The following is a 14,767-nucleotide window of genomic DNA, read 5'->3' as shown; positions in this document are numbered from 1 at the left end:
GAAAGTCCCAGAGTGGGACAAAGTAAAAAAGTAAAAAAACTGTCTGAAAGTGAAAAAAAAAATAAAAAAATTGTAAAAATATTTTAAAAAAAATAAAAAAATAATCCACTAAAAATAAAAATATAATGTACCCATCAATAAATATTATTATGAAAAAAACCCAAACAATAAAAGTACACATATTTGGTATCGCCGCGTCTGGAACGACCTGACCTAGAAAACTGTTCCACTAGTTAACCCCTTCAGTGAACACGGTAAAAAAAAAAAAAAAGCAAAAAACTATGCTTTATCATCATACCGCCAAACAAAAAATGGAATAACACGCGATCAAAAAGACGAATATAAATAAAAATGATACCGCTGAAAACGTCATCTCGTCCCGCAAAAAACAAGCTGCCATACAGCTCCATCATCCGAAAACTCAAAAAGTTAGAGCTCTCAGAATAAAGCGATGCAAAAAAATATTTTTTTCTATAAAATACCTTTTACTGTGTAAAAGCGCCAAAACATAGAAAAACTATATAAATGTGATACCGTTGTAAACGTACTGACCCGAAGAATAAAGCTACCATATCAATTTTACCACACGCGGAACAGAATAAAAAAATGTAAAAAAACACAATTCCTGAATTGTTGGTTTTTGTTTATTCTGCCTCCCAAAAATCGGAATAGAAAGCGATCAAAAAATGTCACGTGCCTGAAAATGGCACCAATAAAAACGTCAACTCATCCCACAAAAAACGAGCCGTCACATGACTCTGTCTGCCAAAATATGGCGATGCAAAAACTAGATTTTACAAAATATGTGTCTTTTAGTGTGTGACAGCTGTCAATCATAAAAACCCGATATGATTCTGGTATCGCTGTAATCGCACCGACCCGAAGAATAAAGTAATCTCATCACTTATACCGCACGAGGAAAGGCGTAAAAAATAAACGCTAGGGCTGGGGTTGGGGTTGTGCTAATGTTAGGGTTGGGGTTGTTTTTTTTGCCAATGTAAAAAAAAAAAAGAAAAAAAAAGATGACGATATGGCGACCAGTGTTGAGCGCAAGTGCTCGCTACTTGAGTTTGTATCGGGTGCTCGAGTCTCCGCCCCATGTGCTTCGCGGCCAAAAAAACCTTGTGGGGATTGCCTGCCATGCATGAGCGATCCCCGCATGTCTTTTTTTGGGTGTCTAATAACCGTGAAACATGCGGGCGGGGACTCAAGCATTTCACTTGAGCACCCGTGATACATGGTGCATACCTGGTTACCCGATGCAAACTCAAGTAGCGAGCACTTGCGCTCAAGAGTAATGACAACTTATTCAATATGATGACCTAATGTTATCAAATTCTGTGTCGTACCTCTGGGCTCAAAATGTTCGCTATACCCCTTAATAAAATCCTTGAGGGGTATAGTTTCCAAAATGGGGTCACTTGTGGGTAAGCTTCACTGTTTAGGCACATCAGGGGCTCTCCAAACGCGACATGGTGTCCGCTAACAAATTGAATGGAAAATCGGCTCAAATTGTTAGCGGACACCATGTTGCATTTGGAGAGCCCCTGATGTGCCTAAACAGTGGAGCTCCCCCACAAGTGACCACATTTTGGAACCTAGACCCCCCAAGGCACCTATCTAGATGCATAGTGAGCACTTGGAACCCTCAGGTGCTTCACAAATTGATTCGTAAAAATGAAAAAGTGGAAAAAAAAATACTTTTTCATTTTTACAAATCAATTTGTGAAGCACCTAGGGGTTCCAAGTTCTCACTATGCATCTAGATAGGTGCCTTGGGGGGGTCTAGTTTCCAAAATAGGGTCACTTGTTGGGGAACTCCACTGTTTAGGCACATCAGGGGCTCTCCAAACGCAACATGGCGTCTGCTAATTATTCAAGCAAATTTTACAATCAAAAAGTCAAATGGCACTCCTTCCCTTCCGAGCCCTGCCGTGCGCCAAAACAGTGGTTTTTCCCCACATATTGGGTATCTGCATGCCCAGGGGAAATTGCACAACAAATTTTGGGGTTCATTTTTTCCTGTTACCCCTGCAAAAATAAAAAAAATTGGGTCTAAAGTAACATTTTTGTGAAAAAAGTTAAATGTTCATTTTTTTCTTCCACATTCCAAAAATTCCTGTGAAGCACCTGAAGGGTTAATAAATTTCTTGAATGTGGTTTTGAGCACCTTGATGGGTGCAGTTTTTAGAATGGTGTCACTTTTGGGTATTTTCTGTGATAAAGACCCCTCAAAGTGACTTCAAATGTGATGTGGTCCCTAAAAAAATTGTTTTGTAAATTTTGTTGGAAAAATGAGAAATCGCTGGTCAACTTTTAACCCTTATAGCTCCCTAACAAAAAAAAATTTTGGTTCCAAAATTGTGCTGATGTAAAGTAGACATGTGGAAAATGTTATTTATTAACTCTTTTGTGTGACATATCTCTCTGATTTAAGGGCACAAAAATTCAAATTTTGAAAATTGCTAAATTTTCACAATTTTTGCCAAATTTCTGTTTTTTTCACAAATAAACGCAAGTGATATCGAAGAAATTTTACCACAATCATGAAGTACAATATGTCACGAAAAAACAATCTCAGAATCAGGGGGATCCGTTGAAGCGTTCCAGAGTAATTACCTCATAAAGTGACAGTGGTCAGAATTGTAAAAATTGGCCTGGTCATTAACGTGCAAACCACCTTGGGTTGTAAAGGGGTTAAAGAGATAAATATATCATTAAGGGGATTTATTAGCTGCTACATGCTGTCTTTCTATATCTGAAGGCCTCAGTGTTTAGCTACAGAGCTGCTCATAGAAACAGTCTGTTGAATGATAATTCCACAATTTTCCTAACACAGTGATGGTCAAGTGATGCAAAAATAGAAGTGTTGAGATCCCAGTGACCAGCAGAGGGAGATCTCATGGTTTAAAAGAATATTTTGATCCATCTGAGTTTTTGAGAAATTCTATTTCAGTCAAATGATGATATTATGATTCCATGAAATTTTCCGTATCTGATACCTTCTATCATTCTATCCCTTTTTACAGGTTTCTTATCACCAGATGGAGTGACTTTAAAAAGGAGCATGCACAACCTGGTCCACATCTACTTGGGGGGCACCATGTCGCAGATCCCCATCTCTAGTAATGACCCAATCTTCATCTTACATCACAGTTTTATTGACAAGTGAGTGAATAGAAATAACAATTACATCCATTCATCCATATCATTCACAGATTTAATAGGAAAGGAAGATTATTGGTGGAATTTAGTGAAAGATCTGAGATCAGCTGCAGAATAAAGTCAGAAATAAAGCTACTCTTTAGCTCTGGTTCTCACATAGTAGGCACCAAGCATTAGTGTGCCGTGTGGCTTCAAACTGGTTGGCAAAACAGCACACAGTTTACTGTAAAGCGAAGCGGAACCGAAGTAAGTCCAGGTGAAGCACATGAAAACCACAAGTTGCATAGATGATAATTTATGGTAAACTGCATGTGGTACACAAACCACACAATCGAGCCGGATTGGTCATCTGTCACACTGGGCAAAATCCTATTGGGCTGCAGCGCTTGGGTACATGGTGGGCTGCAAGCACCAGTTTTATGGCCACTGGCCCTTTAACTTTTACTTATAGATACAGTGCTCGAGCACTCACCCTCTCAACGTTCAGTACACTACAGTGGTGTACACACTGCCAGTATCAGGGGAAATGTTCTTTGTGGGTGGAGTGACTACCCTCTGCTCTCCCTCTCTGAATTACTTCAAACAGCAGCTGTGTGCATCAAGCAGGAACTGCAGCATCTCCAGGTCGGTGTGTTACCAATGTACCAGCCCCAGTGTATCCTATGTACTGTATATACACACCAGCCTCAGTGCCTCCTATGTGTAAATACACCAGCCTCCTATGTGGTGTATATACACCAAATTTAGTGCCTCTTATGTGTTTGTACACTAGTCTGTGCCTACTGTGTGTATATACAGCAGACTCAGTGCCTCCTATGTGGTGTATATATATACTCTGCACAGTACAATTTATTTGTCCTGTATATATACACTGCACAGTACCACTTCTCCTGTATATATACACTGCACAGTACCACTCCTCCTGTCCTGTATATATACACTGCACAGTACCACTTCTCCTGTCCTGTATATATGCACTGCACAGTACCACTTCTCCTGTCCTGTATATATACACTGCACAGTACCACTCCTCCTGTCCTGTATACATACACTGCACAGTACCACTCCTCCTGTCCTGTATACATACACTGCACAGTACCACTTCTCCTGTCCTGTATACATATACTGCACAGTACCACTTCTTCTGTCCTGTATATATACACTGCACAGTACCACTCCTCCTGTATATATACACTGCACAGTACCACTCCTCCTGTATATATACACTGCACAGTACCACTCCTCCTGTCCTGTATATATACACTGCACAGTACCACTCCTCCTGTCCTGTATATATACACTGCACAGTACCACTCCTCCTGTATATATACACTGCACAGTACCACTCCTCCTGTCCTGTATATATACACTGCACAGTACCACTCCTCCTGTCCTGTATATATACACTGCACAGTACCACTTCTCCTGTCCTGTATATATACACTGCACAGTACCACTTCTTCTGTCCTGTATATATACACTGCACAGTACCATTTCTCCTGTATATATACACTGCACAGTACCACTCCTCCTGTCCTGTATATATACACTGCACAGTACCACTTCTCCTGTCCTGTATATATGCACTGCACAGTACCACTTCTCCTGTCCTGTATATATACACTGCACAGTACCACTCCTCCTGTCCTGTATACATACACTGCACAGTACCACTCCTCCTGTCCTGTATATATACACTGCACAGTACCACTTCTCCTGTCCTGTATATATGCACTGCACAGTACCACTTCTCCTGTCCTGTATATATACACTGCACAGTACCACTTCTCCTGTCCTGTATATATGCACTGCACAGTACCACTTCTCCTGTCCTGTATATATACACTGCACAGTACCACTTCTCCTGTCCTGTATACATATACTGCACAGTACCACTTCTCCTGTCCTGTATATATGCACTGCACAGTACCACTTCTCCTGTATATATACACTGCACAGTACCACTCCTCCTGTCCTGTATATATACACTGCAGGTCTTTTTTTTATTGATAGAATAAGTACAGTACATGACAGAACAATAATACATTACAGGACACCGAACATAAGAACAAAACAAGACGACAAATCACAGAAAATAGAAACAAAATAAATCCCCCCAGGAATATATACATATACAAGAAATAAATATTATAAAACCCCGGCCCAGCTTCATTCATACTACTATATACAATCCCACACAAAGCTCACACCGTCCTATATACACATAAAACACCGTCCTATATACAAGATTATATACAATAAAACACTAAACCTAATATAACGTATATACAACCGGGAACTAACACTAACCTACTGGTCCCACTCCCTGACCTTAGTCACCCCCTTACCGCACCTCATTCACACCACAGAAAACCAAAAATAACAATATATACAATAGTGACATGAACAATTTTAAACCTTTTTTTTTTTTTTTTTTAATATGTATATATAAAACACAGACCTACACTAACTATCCCGCCACCCCTGATCCAGCTCTGGCCACAAAGTTCAGGATTACTCCGAGCTAGGATCAGGCCCCAAAGTTTTTCCCCAGGCGGGGCCTGGACCAGGCCAGATCAGTCCTCTTCTCACCGCTGATGAAGAACTCCCCCAAATCCCCCACCCAACCTAACTAAAACCCCCTATTATACATTATATACAATATATACAGAACACAACCTACACACTCACCATCCAAGGCTCAAGTTCGATGCCGGCAAACCTATTCAGGAGACAGAAATACAAAACAAAAATCTAGGGTGGAAAGACATCAGCCCACCACCAGGATATAGGAGTACTACCGGACTAAGGCACCCTGAAGGAAAAGCCCCTCCAGAGACGGGCCGCCCTCTGGGCACCCAGTGCTTCATACTCCAGAGAACGTACCTTCACCAGGTCACCTAGGATGTTCCTACAGACTTCATCTACATGGAGGATTTTACTCTGCGTCGAGACTAAAACTCGTGCGTTCCACGTGAAATACCTCACCACTGCGCTGACTATGAATAAAGTGTCTCGGTCCCTTCTCCCAAGGTCTCCGAACGCTCCATAGGCCCACCCGGCGTAGGACAGAGTAGCCAGCCGCGGCCAACCAATGGAAGCCCCCATCCTGTTGTACACCTCTGTATTAAAGGGACAATGAAGCATGAAGTGCTCCATGCTTTCCAGCACATTAGCACAAGCCTCACGGGGGCAATTCCTGTCCTCGGAGCTCCTGAACTTCAAATTGTCCCTCACATACAGCTTACCATGGAAGCAGCGCCAAGTCAAGTCCCAGTACTTCTCGGGGATCCTGCTAGAATTTAACAAACTCAACCCAACCTCCAGATCCCGACTTGGGCAGTCTTTGAGGGCCAATGGACTCTGAAAATGAGAAAGCAAGACCCTCATATCGAGGAGTTTCCTTGGGAGGGACCTCACCTCCCACATTCCCAGACCCCACCGGCGAATCATTTTCAGAATCGGGGTAACGTAAGCCGGGAGATGCCCGTGTGGTGTGCGAAGATCCTTCAATCTTCCCCCTGTCTCCCATTCCTGGAAGAAAGGCTGAAACCATCCCTTGCAAGAGAATACCCACGGAGGAGCCCTCTCTTTCCAGAGGTTTGCCACGTTCACTTTCAAGAAGGTGTTCACTAGGAACACCACGGGGTTCACCATATTCAAACCCCCTAGTCTCCTCGTGCGGTAAGTGACCTCCCGCTTGACGAGGTTCAGTCTGTTCCCCCATAACATCTGGAAGAACAGACTGTAGACCCATGTCCAGAGAGGCTCTGGCAAGACACAGACGCTGCACAGGTAGATTAGCAAGGGGAGCAGGAAAGCTTTGCACAGGCCAACCCTTTCCCTCATGGTCAAAGACCAACCCCTCCATTGGTCCACTCTTTGGGCAACACCTTTGATTCTGCCTTCCCAGTTTTTCGTGGGGTAATCACCGTGGCCGAATTCGATGCCCAGGACTTTGGCATGTTCTTGGGGTTCGGGGAGGGTGTCCGGAAGATCAAACCCGGGATCTCCGCCTCCCAGCCAGAGACTCTCACACTTATCCTGGTTGACCTTGGACCCGGATGCCTCCGAGTAGCGCTCCACTTCTGACATCACCGCTGCTGCCTCCTCTTGCGAAGAAACAAAGACGGTGACATCGTCCGCGTAGGCCACCACCCTCAGGATAGCCTCCGGCGCCGCCCCGCCCATCCGCACCCCCGCCAACGGTCCACAATCGATCCTTCTGAGGAAGGGATCGATCGCAAATGCGTAAAGCAAAGGGCTAAGAGGACAGCCCTGACGGACACCGGTTCCTACCCCGAAAGGTCGTCCAATCCACCCATTCACCAGAGGGAAAGTCTCAGCCCCTGCATACAAGGTCTTAAGCCAGTCCACAAACCCTCCAGGCAGACCATACCTCAAAAGAGTGGACCAGAGGTACTCGTGGTTAACCTGATCAAAGGCTTTTGCCTGATCCAGGGTCAGCAAGAACCCCTTCCAGAGTCCAGCGCTGACTTGCTCCACGGCCTCTCGGACACCTAGAACAGCACTAAAAGTGCTACGGCCAGGAACGCAACAGTGCTGAACCTCCGAAAGGAGCCGGGGTGCAAACTTCACCAGCCTGTTGAAAAGTATCTTAGCCAAAATCTTCCTGTCCACATTGAGAAGTGCTATGGGATGCCAGTTCTCAATGCGTGATGGATCCTTACCCTTTGACAAAATGATCAAAGCTGACCTGCTTAATGATCTCGGCAGAGTGCCCGAGGAGAGACACTCGTTAAACACCTGAGTCAAGAGGGGGACCAAAGAGTCCCTAAAGGTCCTAAAGAACTCGGATGTTAAGCCATCCGGACCTGGCGACTTTTTGGGCCTAAGCCCATCGATCGCCAGTCTCACTTCCTCTTCTTTGATCGCTTCTGCCAAATTGCCCAGCGAGAGGTCAGCCCCTGGCTCAGGAACAGATTCAGCCAGGAAAGCCGACATCCCGTCACGATCAAGCTCCCTCCTTCCCAAGAGGTGCGAGTAGTAGGAACTGACAACCTCCAAGATCCCTGATCTGGACCTTCTCAGGGACCCCGTACTGTCCACCAGCCCCGTCACTATCTTACTATTCACTGACATCTTACAGTTTCTGTAAGAGTCGGGTGAGCAGTACTTCCCGTAGTCCCTCTCGAAAACCAAAGATGCGTGCCTATCGTACTGACACCTCTTCGGCAAGGACTTCACTCTGGAGATCTCCTCGCGGCTACCTCCAGTCGAGACAAGATGCTCGAGTTTCCTCCTCAGGCTCTGATACAGGCGATCCCTGTTCAGGCTTCTGAGGTTCGAGAGCTGCCGGAAGAATCTCGCCACCCGATGTTTGAACATCTCCCACCACTCTGACTTAGTGTTACTTAGGCCCAGCAATGGTACCTGGCTCTGAAAGAATTCCTCAAAAGACCGTCTTACAGCTTCTTCCTCAAGGAGTGACGAATTCAGCTTCCAATAGCCTCTTCCCATCCGAGGAGTCTCTGTAACGTTCAGAGAAAACATAATCAAACAGTGATCGGAGAACTCCACCTCCACAACCGACAACGGTGAAGAGACGGCCTCCTCCTTCAAATAAAACCTGTCTAGCCTAAACCTGCACTGACTACCTCTAAAAAAGGTGAATCCTGTGTCGCCCGGGTTGTGCCGGATGTGGACATCCACCAGGCGAGCCTCACTCACTATCCTGTTTAACGCGACGCAGTCATAAGCCAGCCGGTCTCCGGAACCTCCTCTATCACAGGATCTCGTGACATTGTTGAAATCTCCTCCGAAGACCACCTGCCGACTCGAAAATAAAAAAGGTTTGATCTTCAGGAAGAGACATTTGCGGTCCCACTTGGACTGGGGACCATAGATGTTAATGACCCGAAGCTCTTGTCCCCCCATGGAGACATCTAGGATCAAGCATCTCCCCATTTCTAATTCGATCACTCGTCTGCATTCAACCGCTGCGGTCTTAAAAAGGACCGCCACCCCGCTATACGGCTCGGCCGCAAGAGACCAGTAGGAGGGCCCATGCCTCCACTCCCGCCTTGCTTTATGCAAGGTTGATATATCGGTCAACCTGGTCTCCTGCAAAAACAAAATGTCGGCGTCAAGTTGGCCGAGAAAATGAAAGGCCGTGTACCTTGCCGCATCTGACTTTATGCTGCAAACATTAATAGTTGCCAGCGTCAATGGGGTGGGTGCCGCCATCATGATTGATTGAATTAGATAGCCTTTTTCTTCCCACCACTGACAGTCCCAACCTCTTCCTCCGATAATGACGGGTTTTTAGTGCGTTTAAGACAAACAGACTTGTCCATTCTCTCCTTACATACATTCTTGCCCTCGTCTGGTGGTACTGGTTTAGTCGTCCCCCCAGAGGGCTTTGTATTTGCCCCCCGAGCGGAAGACCCAGCCATCTCCTGAGCCCCAACCACCTTGTCCGCAACCTCCGGCCCCGGTTCCCCACTTCCCCCCTCCAGAGGGAGGTCCTGGAGAGCCCCGAACCGGTTGGAGAGATCCACCAGAGGGGGGGCGGCTGAACCCTCCAATGGCGCTTGGATCACGGCCAGAGAGTTAGAGGGGTCGCACTCCAAAGAAGCAGCTCGAGACCTGGTCCCCCTCCTACCTCTGGCCGTTTTCCTGTTACCCTTTTTCTGTGACCACTCCCCCTCTCCCTCATCTAGACTGTCACTAGAAGAGGGTTCCTGGGAAGACGTGGCGTCCTCTCGCTCTTCCCTTTCAAGTCTCTTGACTTCCTCGCTCAATTCGCTGTCTTTAGGATCCTCAGCTGCAAGTGAAGTACCTGGGTCAGAGTTTAGGGACATTACTCCCTGCCCCCTCCAGCACATTAGCACAAGCCTCACGGGGGCAATTCCTGTCCTCGGAGCTCCTGAACTTCAAATTGTCCCTCACATACAGCTTACCATGGAAGCAGCGCCAAGTCAAGTCCCAGTACTTCTCGGGGATCCTGCTAGAATTTAACAAACTCAACCCAACCTCCAGATCCCGACTTGGGCAGTCTTTGAGGGCCAATGGACTCTGAAAATGAGAAAGCAAGACCCTCATATCGAGGAGTTTCCTCGGGAGGGACCTCACCTCCCACATTCCCAGACCCCACCGGCGGATCATTTTCAGAACCGGGGTAACATAAGCCGGGAGATGCCCGTGTGGTGTGCGAAGATCCTTCAATCTTCCCCCTGTCTCCCATTCCTGGAAGAAAGGCTGAAACCATCCCTTGCAGGAGAATACCCACGGAGGAGCCCTCTCTTTCCAGAGGTTTGCCACGTTCACTTTCAAGAAGGTGTTCACTAGGAACACCACGGGGTTCACCATATTCAAACCCCCTAGTCTCCTCGTGCGGTAAGTGACCTCCCGCTTGACTAGGTTCAGTCTGTTCCCCCATAACATCTAGAAGAACAGACTGTAGACCCGTGTCCAGAGAGGCTCTGGCAAGACACAGACGCTGCCCAGGTAGATTAGCAAGGGGAGCAGGAAAGCTTTGCACAGGCCAACCCTTTCCCTCATGGTCAAAGACCAACCCCTCCATTGGTCCACTCTTTGGGTGACACCTTTGATTCTGCCTTCCCAGTTTTTCGTGGGGTAATCACCCTGGCCGAATTCGATGCCCAGGACTTTGGCATGTTCTTGGGGTTCGGGGAGGGTGTCCGGAAGATCAAACCCGGGATCTCCGCCTCCCAGCCAGAGACTCTCACACTTATCCTGGTTGACCTTGGACCCGGATGCCTCCGAGTAGCGTTCCACTTCTGACATCACCACCACTGCCTCCTCTTGCGAAGAAACAAAGACGGTGACATCGTTCGAGTAGGCCACCACCCTCAGGATAGCCTCCGGCGCCGCCCCGCCAATCCGCACCCCCGCCAACGGTCCACAATCGATCCTTCTGAGGAAGGGATCGATCGCAAACGTGTAAAGCAAAGGGCTAAGAGGACAGCCCTGACGGACACCGGATCCTACCCCGAAAGGTCGTCCAATCCACCCATTCACCAGAGGGAAAGTCTCAGCCCCTGCATACAAGGTCTTAAGCCAGTCCACAAACCCTCCAGGCAGACCATACCTCAAAAGAGTGGACCAGAGGTACTCGTGGTTAACACGATCAAAGGCTTTTGCCTGATCCAGGGTCAGCAAGAACCCCTTCCAGAGGCCCGCCCTGCCTTGCTCCACGGCCTCTCGGACACCTAGAACAGCACTAAAAGTGCTACGGCCAGGAACGCAACAGTGCTGAACCTCCGAAAGGAGCCGGGGTGCAAACTTCACCAGCCTGTTGAAAAGTATCTTAGCCAAAATCTTCCTGTCCACATTGAGAAGCGCTATGGGACGCCAGTTCTCAATGCGTGATGGATCCTTACCCTTTGACAAAATGATCAAAGCTGACCTCCTTAATGATCTCGGCAGAGTGCCCGAGGAGAGACACTCGTTAAACACCTGAGTCAAGAGGGGGACCAAAGAGTCCCTAAAGGTCCTAAAGAACTCGGATGTTAAGCCATCCGGACCTGGCGACTTTTTGGGCCTAAGCCCATCGATCGCCAGTCTCACTTCCTCTTCTTTGATCACTTCTGCCAAATCGCCCAGCGAGAGGTCAGCCCCTGGCTCAGGAACGGATTCAGCCAGGAAAGCCGACATCCCGTCACGATCAAGCTCCCTCCTTCCCAAGAGGTGCGAGTAGTAGGAACTGACGACCTCCAAGATCCCTGATCTGGACCTTCTCAGGGACCCCGTACTGTCCACCAGCCCCGTCACTATCTTACTATTCAATGACATCTTACAGTTTCTGTAAGGGTCGGGCGAGCAGTACTTCCCGTAGTCCCTCTCGAAAACCAAAGATGCGTGCCTATCGTACTGACACCTCTTCAGCAAGGACTTCACTCTGGAGATCTCCTCGCGGCTACCTCCAGTCGAGACAAGATGCTCGAGTTTCCTCCTCAGGCTCTGATACAGGCGATCCCTGTTCAGGCTTCTGAGGTTCGAGAGCTGCCGGAAGAATCTCGCCACCCGATGTTTGAACATCTCCCACCACTCTGACTTAGTGCTACTTAGGCCCAGCAATGGTACCTGGCTCTGAAAGAATTCCTCAAAAGACCGTCTCACAGCTTCTTCCTCAAGGAGTGACGAATTCAGCTTCCAATAACCTCTTCCCATCCGAGGAGTCTCTGTAACGTTCAGAGAAAACATAATCAAACAGTGATCGGAGAACTCCACCTCCACAACCGACAACGGTGAAGAGACGGCCTCCTCCTTCAAATAAAACCTGTCTAGCCTAGACCTGCACTGACTACCTCTAAAAAAGGTGAATCCCGTGTCGCCCGGGTTGTGCCGGATGTGGACATCCACCAGGCGAGCCTCACTCACTATCCTGTTTAACGCGACGCAGTCATAAGCCAGCCGGTCTCCGGAACCTCCTCTATTACAGGATCTCGTGACATTGTTGAAATCCCCTCCGAAGACCACCTGCCAACTCGAAAATAATAAAGGTTTGATCTTCAGGAAGAGACATTTGCGGTCCCACTTGGACTGGGAACCATAGATGTTAATGAGCCGAAGCTCTTGTCCCCCCATGGAGACATCTAGGATCAAGCATCTCCCCATTTCTAATTCGATCACTCGTCTGCATTCAACCGCTGCGGTCTTAAAAAGGACCGCCACCCCGCTATACGGCTCGGCCGCAAGAGACCAGTAGGAGGGCCCATGCCTCCACTCCCGCCTTGCTTTATGCAAGGTTGATATATCGGTCAACCTGGTCTCCTGCAAAAACAAAATGTCGGCGTCAAGTTGGCCGAGAAAATGAAAGGCCGTGTACCTTGCCGCATCTGACTTTATGCTGCAAACATTAATAGTTGCCAGCGTCAACGGGGTGGGTGCCGCCATCATGATTGATTGAATTAGATAGCCTTTTTCTTCCCACCACTGACAGTCCCAACCTCTTCCTCCGATAATGACGGGTTTTTAGTGCACTTAAGACAAACAGACTCGTCCATTCTCTCCTTACATACATTCTTGCCCTCGTCTGGTGGTCCTGGGTTAGTCATCCCCCCAGAGGGCTTTGTATTTGCCCCCCGAGAGGAAGACCCAGCCATCTCCTGAGCCCCAACCACCTTGTCCGCAACCTCCGGCCCCGGGTCCCCACTTCCCCCCTCCAGAGGGAGGTCCTGGAGAGCCCCGAACCGGTTGGAGAGATCCACCAGAGGGGGGGCGGCTGAACCCTCCAATGGCGCTTGGATCACGGCCAGAGAGTCAGAGGGGTCGCACTCCAAAGAGGCAGCTCGAGACCTGGTCCCCCTCTTACCTCTGGCCGTTTTTCTGTTACCCTTTTTCTTTTTCTGTGACCACTCCCCCTCTCCCTCATCTAGACTGTCACCAGAAGAGGGTTCCTGGGAAGACGTGGCGTCCTCTCGCTCTTCCCTTTCAAGTCTCTTGACTTCCTCGCTCAATTCACTGTCTTTAGGATCCTCAGCTGCAAGTGAAGTACCTGGGTCAGAGTTTAGGGACATTACTCCCTGCCCCCTGTCCCCACGGCGCTTCTCCTGCCGCCTGATGGTGGATGGCGGCAGCTTGCTCCTCACCGGTTCCCTGCCTTCCCCGCCCCTACTGGTCCCTTCACCGGCAAGATTAGTTCCAGCTTTCGCCTGTCCCGCACTCGCCGCTTTCAGGACCGCATTGGCGAAGGAACGCGGACAGCGACTGAACGGGTGACCGAGGTCACCACACAAGTTACACCTAATCCTGCGACAGGCAGCAGCAAGATGACCAAGGTCCCCACACAGTGCGCATTTCTGGGTGGTACACTGCGCACTGAAGTGTGTGGGACTACCGCACCTGTGACAGACCTTAGGCTGCCCCCGGTAGAAAATCAAGATCCTATCCCTCCCCAAAAAGGTTGAGGAGGGGATATGGGTAACAGTGTTTCCCGAAATCTTCAATCTCACCATGAAGGTCCAGGCCCCTGACCAGATACCATGGTCATCCAGATTCTTTTCGGGAATATTGGTGACCTCTCCGTATCGACTCACCCAGGTGGTAATGTCCATACAGGAAAGCGACTCGTTACTAGTCAAAACGGTCACTTTCCTGACTGAATCTTGGCGGGTTATTGCCAGGGGAAAGAGACCATGCCATTCGGGGCGACTCCGAGCCAGCTCATGGCGAGACCAGAAAAGCTCAAGGCCCTCCGGTCTCACGAAGCTGACATCGAAGTAGGAGGTCCCGTAGGGATGGATCAAGGCAAAGATGTCATATGCCGCAAAGCCCATCCCCAGCAGGAGCTCAACCACCTTCGACCTATCAGGACAGGAATCCTTGCTTACCCACTGGAGACGGACCACGTTCCTACGGTTACTCCTCTGCCCCGTTGTCGGCAGAGACCAGACAGTCTCTGCCCCTCTATCTCGGAAGGCTGAAAGACCATGTCTCTCTATCCAGAAAGACAGATCAACCTCCCTCCCCTCTACAGTGATGGAGCTCTCCCCTCTCCTCAGGGCGTCCAGGAGCTGCTGTTGCAAGTCACCATCCCCAGGGCCACCAGACGAGGGCGCACTACTACCCCCAGCACTGACAGCTCCTGAATAGCTTTGGGCTGAAGCCCCCGCCA

General features: G+C 48.5%; 1 protein-coding gene across 1 annotated transcript in view; it reads left to right on the top strand.

Annotated features, from left to right (window-relative positions):
* Positions 1 to 14,767, top strand: part of LOC141213666 (tyrosinase-like) — a 202,394-nt gene that overhangs the window by 175,350 nt on the left and 12,277 nt on the right. Inside the window, exon 4 of the mRNA XM_073665263.1 lies at positions 3,030 to 3,168. Within this exon, the coding sequence (XP_073521364.1) occupies positions 3,030 to 3,168 (139 nt within the window). The remainder of the gene's footprint in view (positions 1 to 3,029; positions 3,169 to 14,767) is intronic.

The sequence above is a fragment of the Phyllobates terribilis genome, unplaced genomic scaffold (assembly GCF_046119375.1).
Source record: "Phyllobates terribilis strain yellow unplaced genomic scaffold, ASM4611937v1 Scaffold_205__1_contigs__length_3507201, whole genome shotgun sequence".
Taxonomy (NCBI): domain Eukaryota; kingdom Metazoa; phylum Chordata; class Amphibia; order Anura; family Dendrobatidae; genus Phyllobates; species Phyllobates terribilis.
The sequence above is the reverse complement of the archived record's forward strand: the minus strand, read 5'-3'. Positions and strand labels throughout refer to the sequence as shown.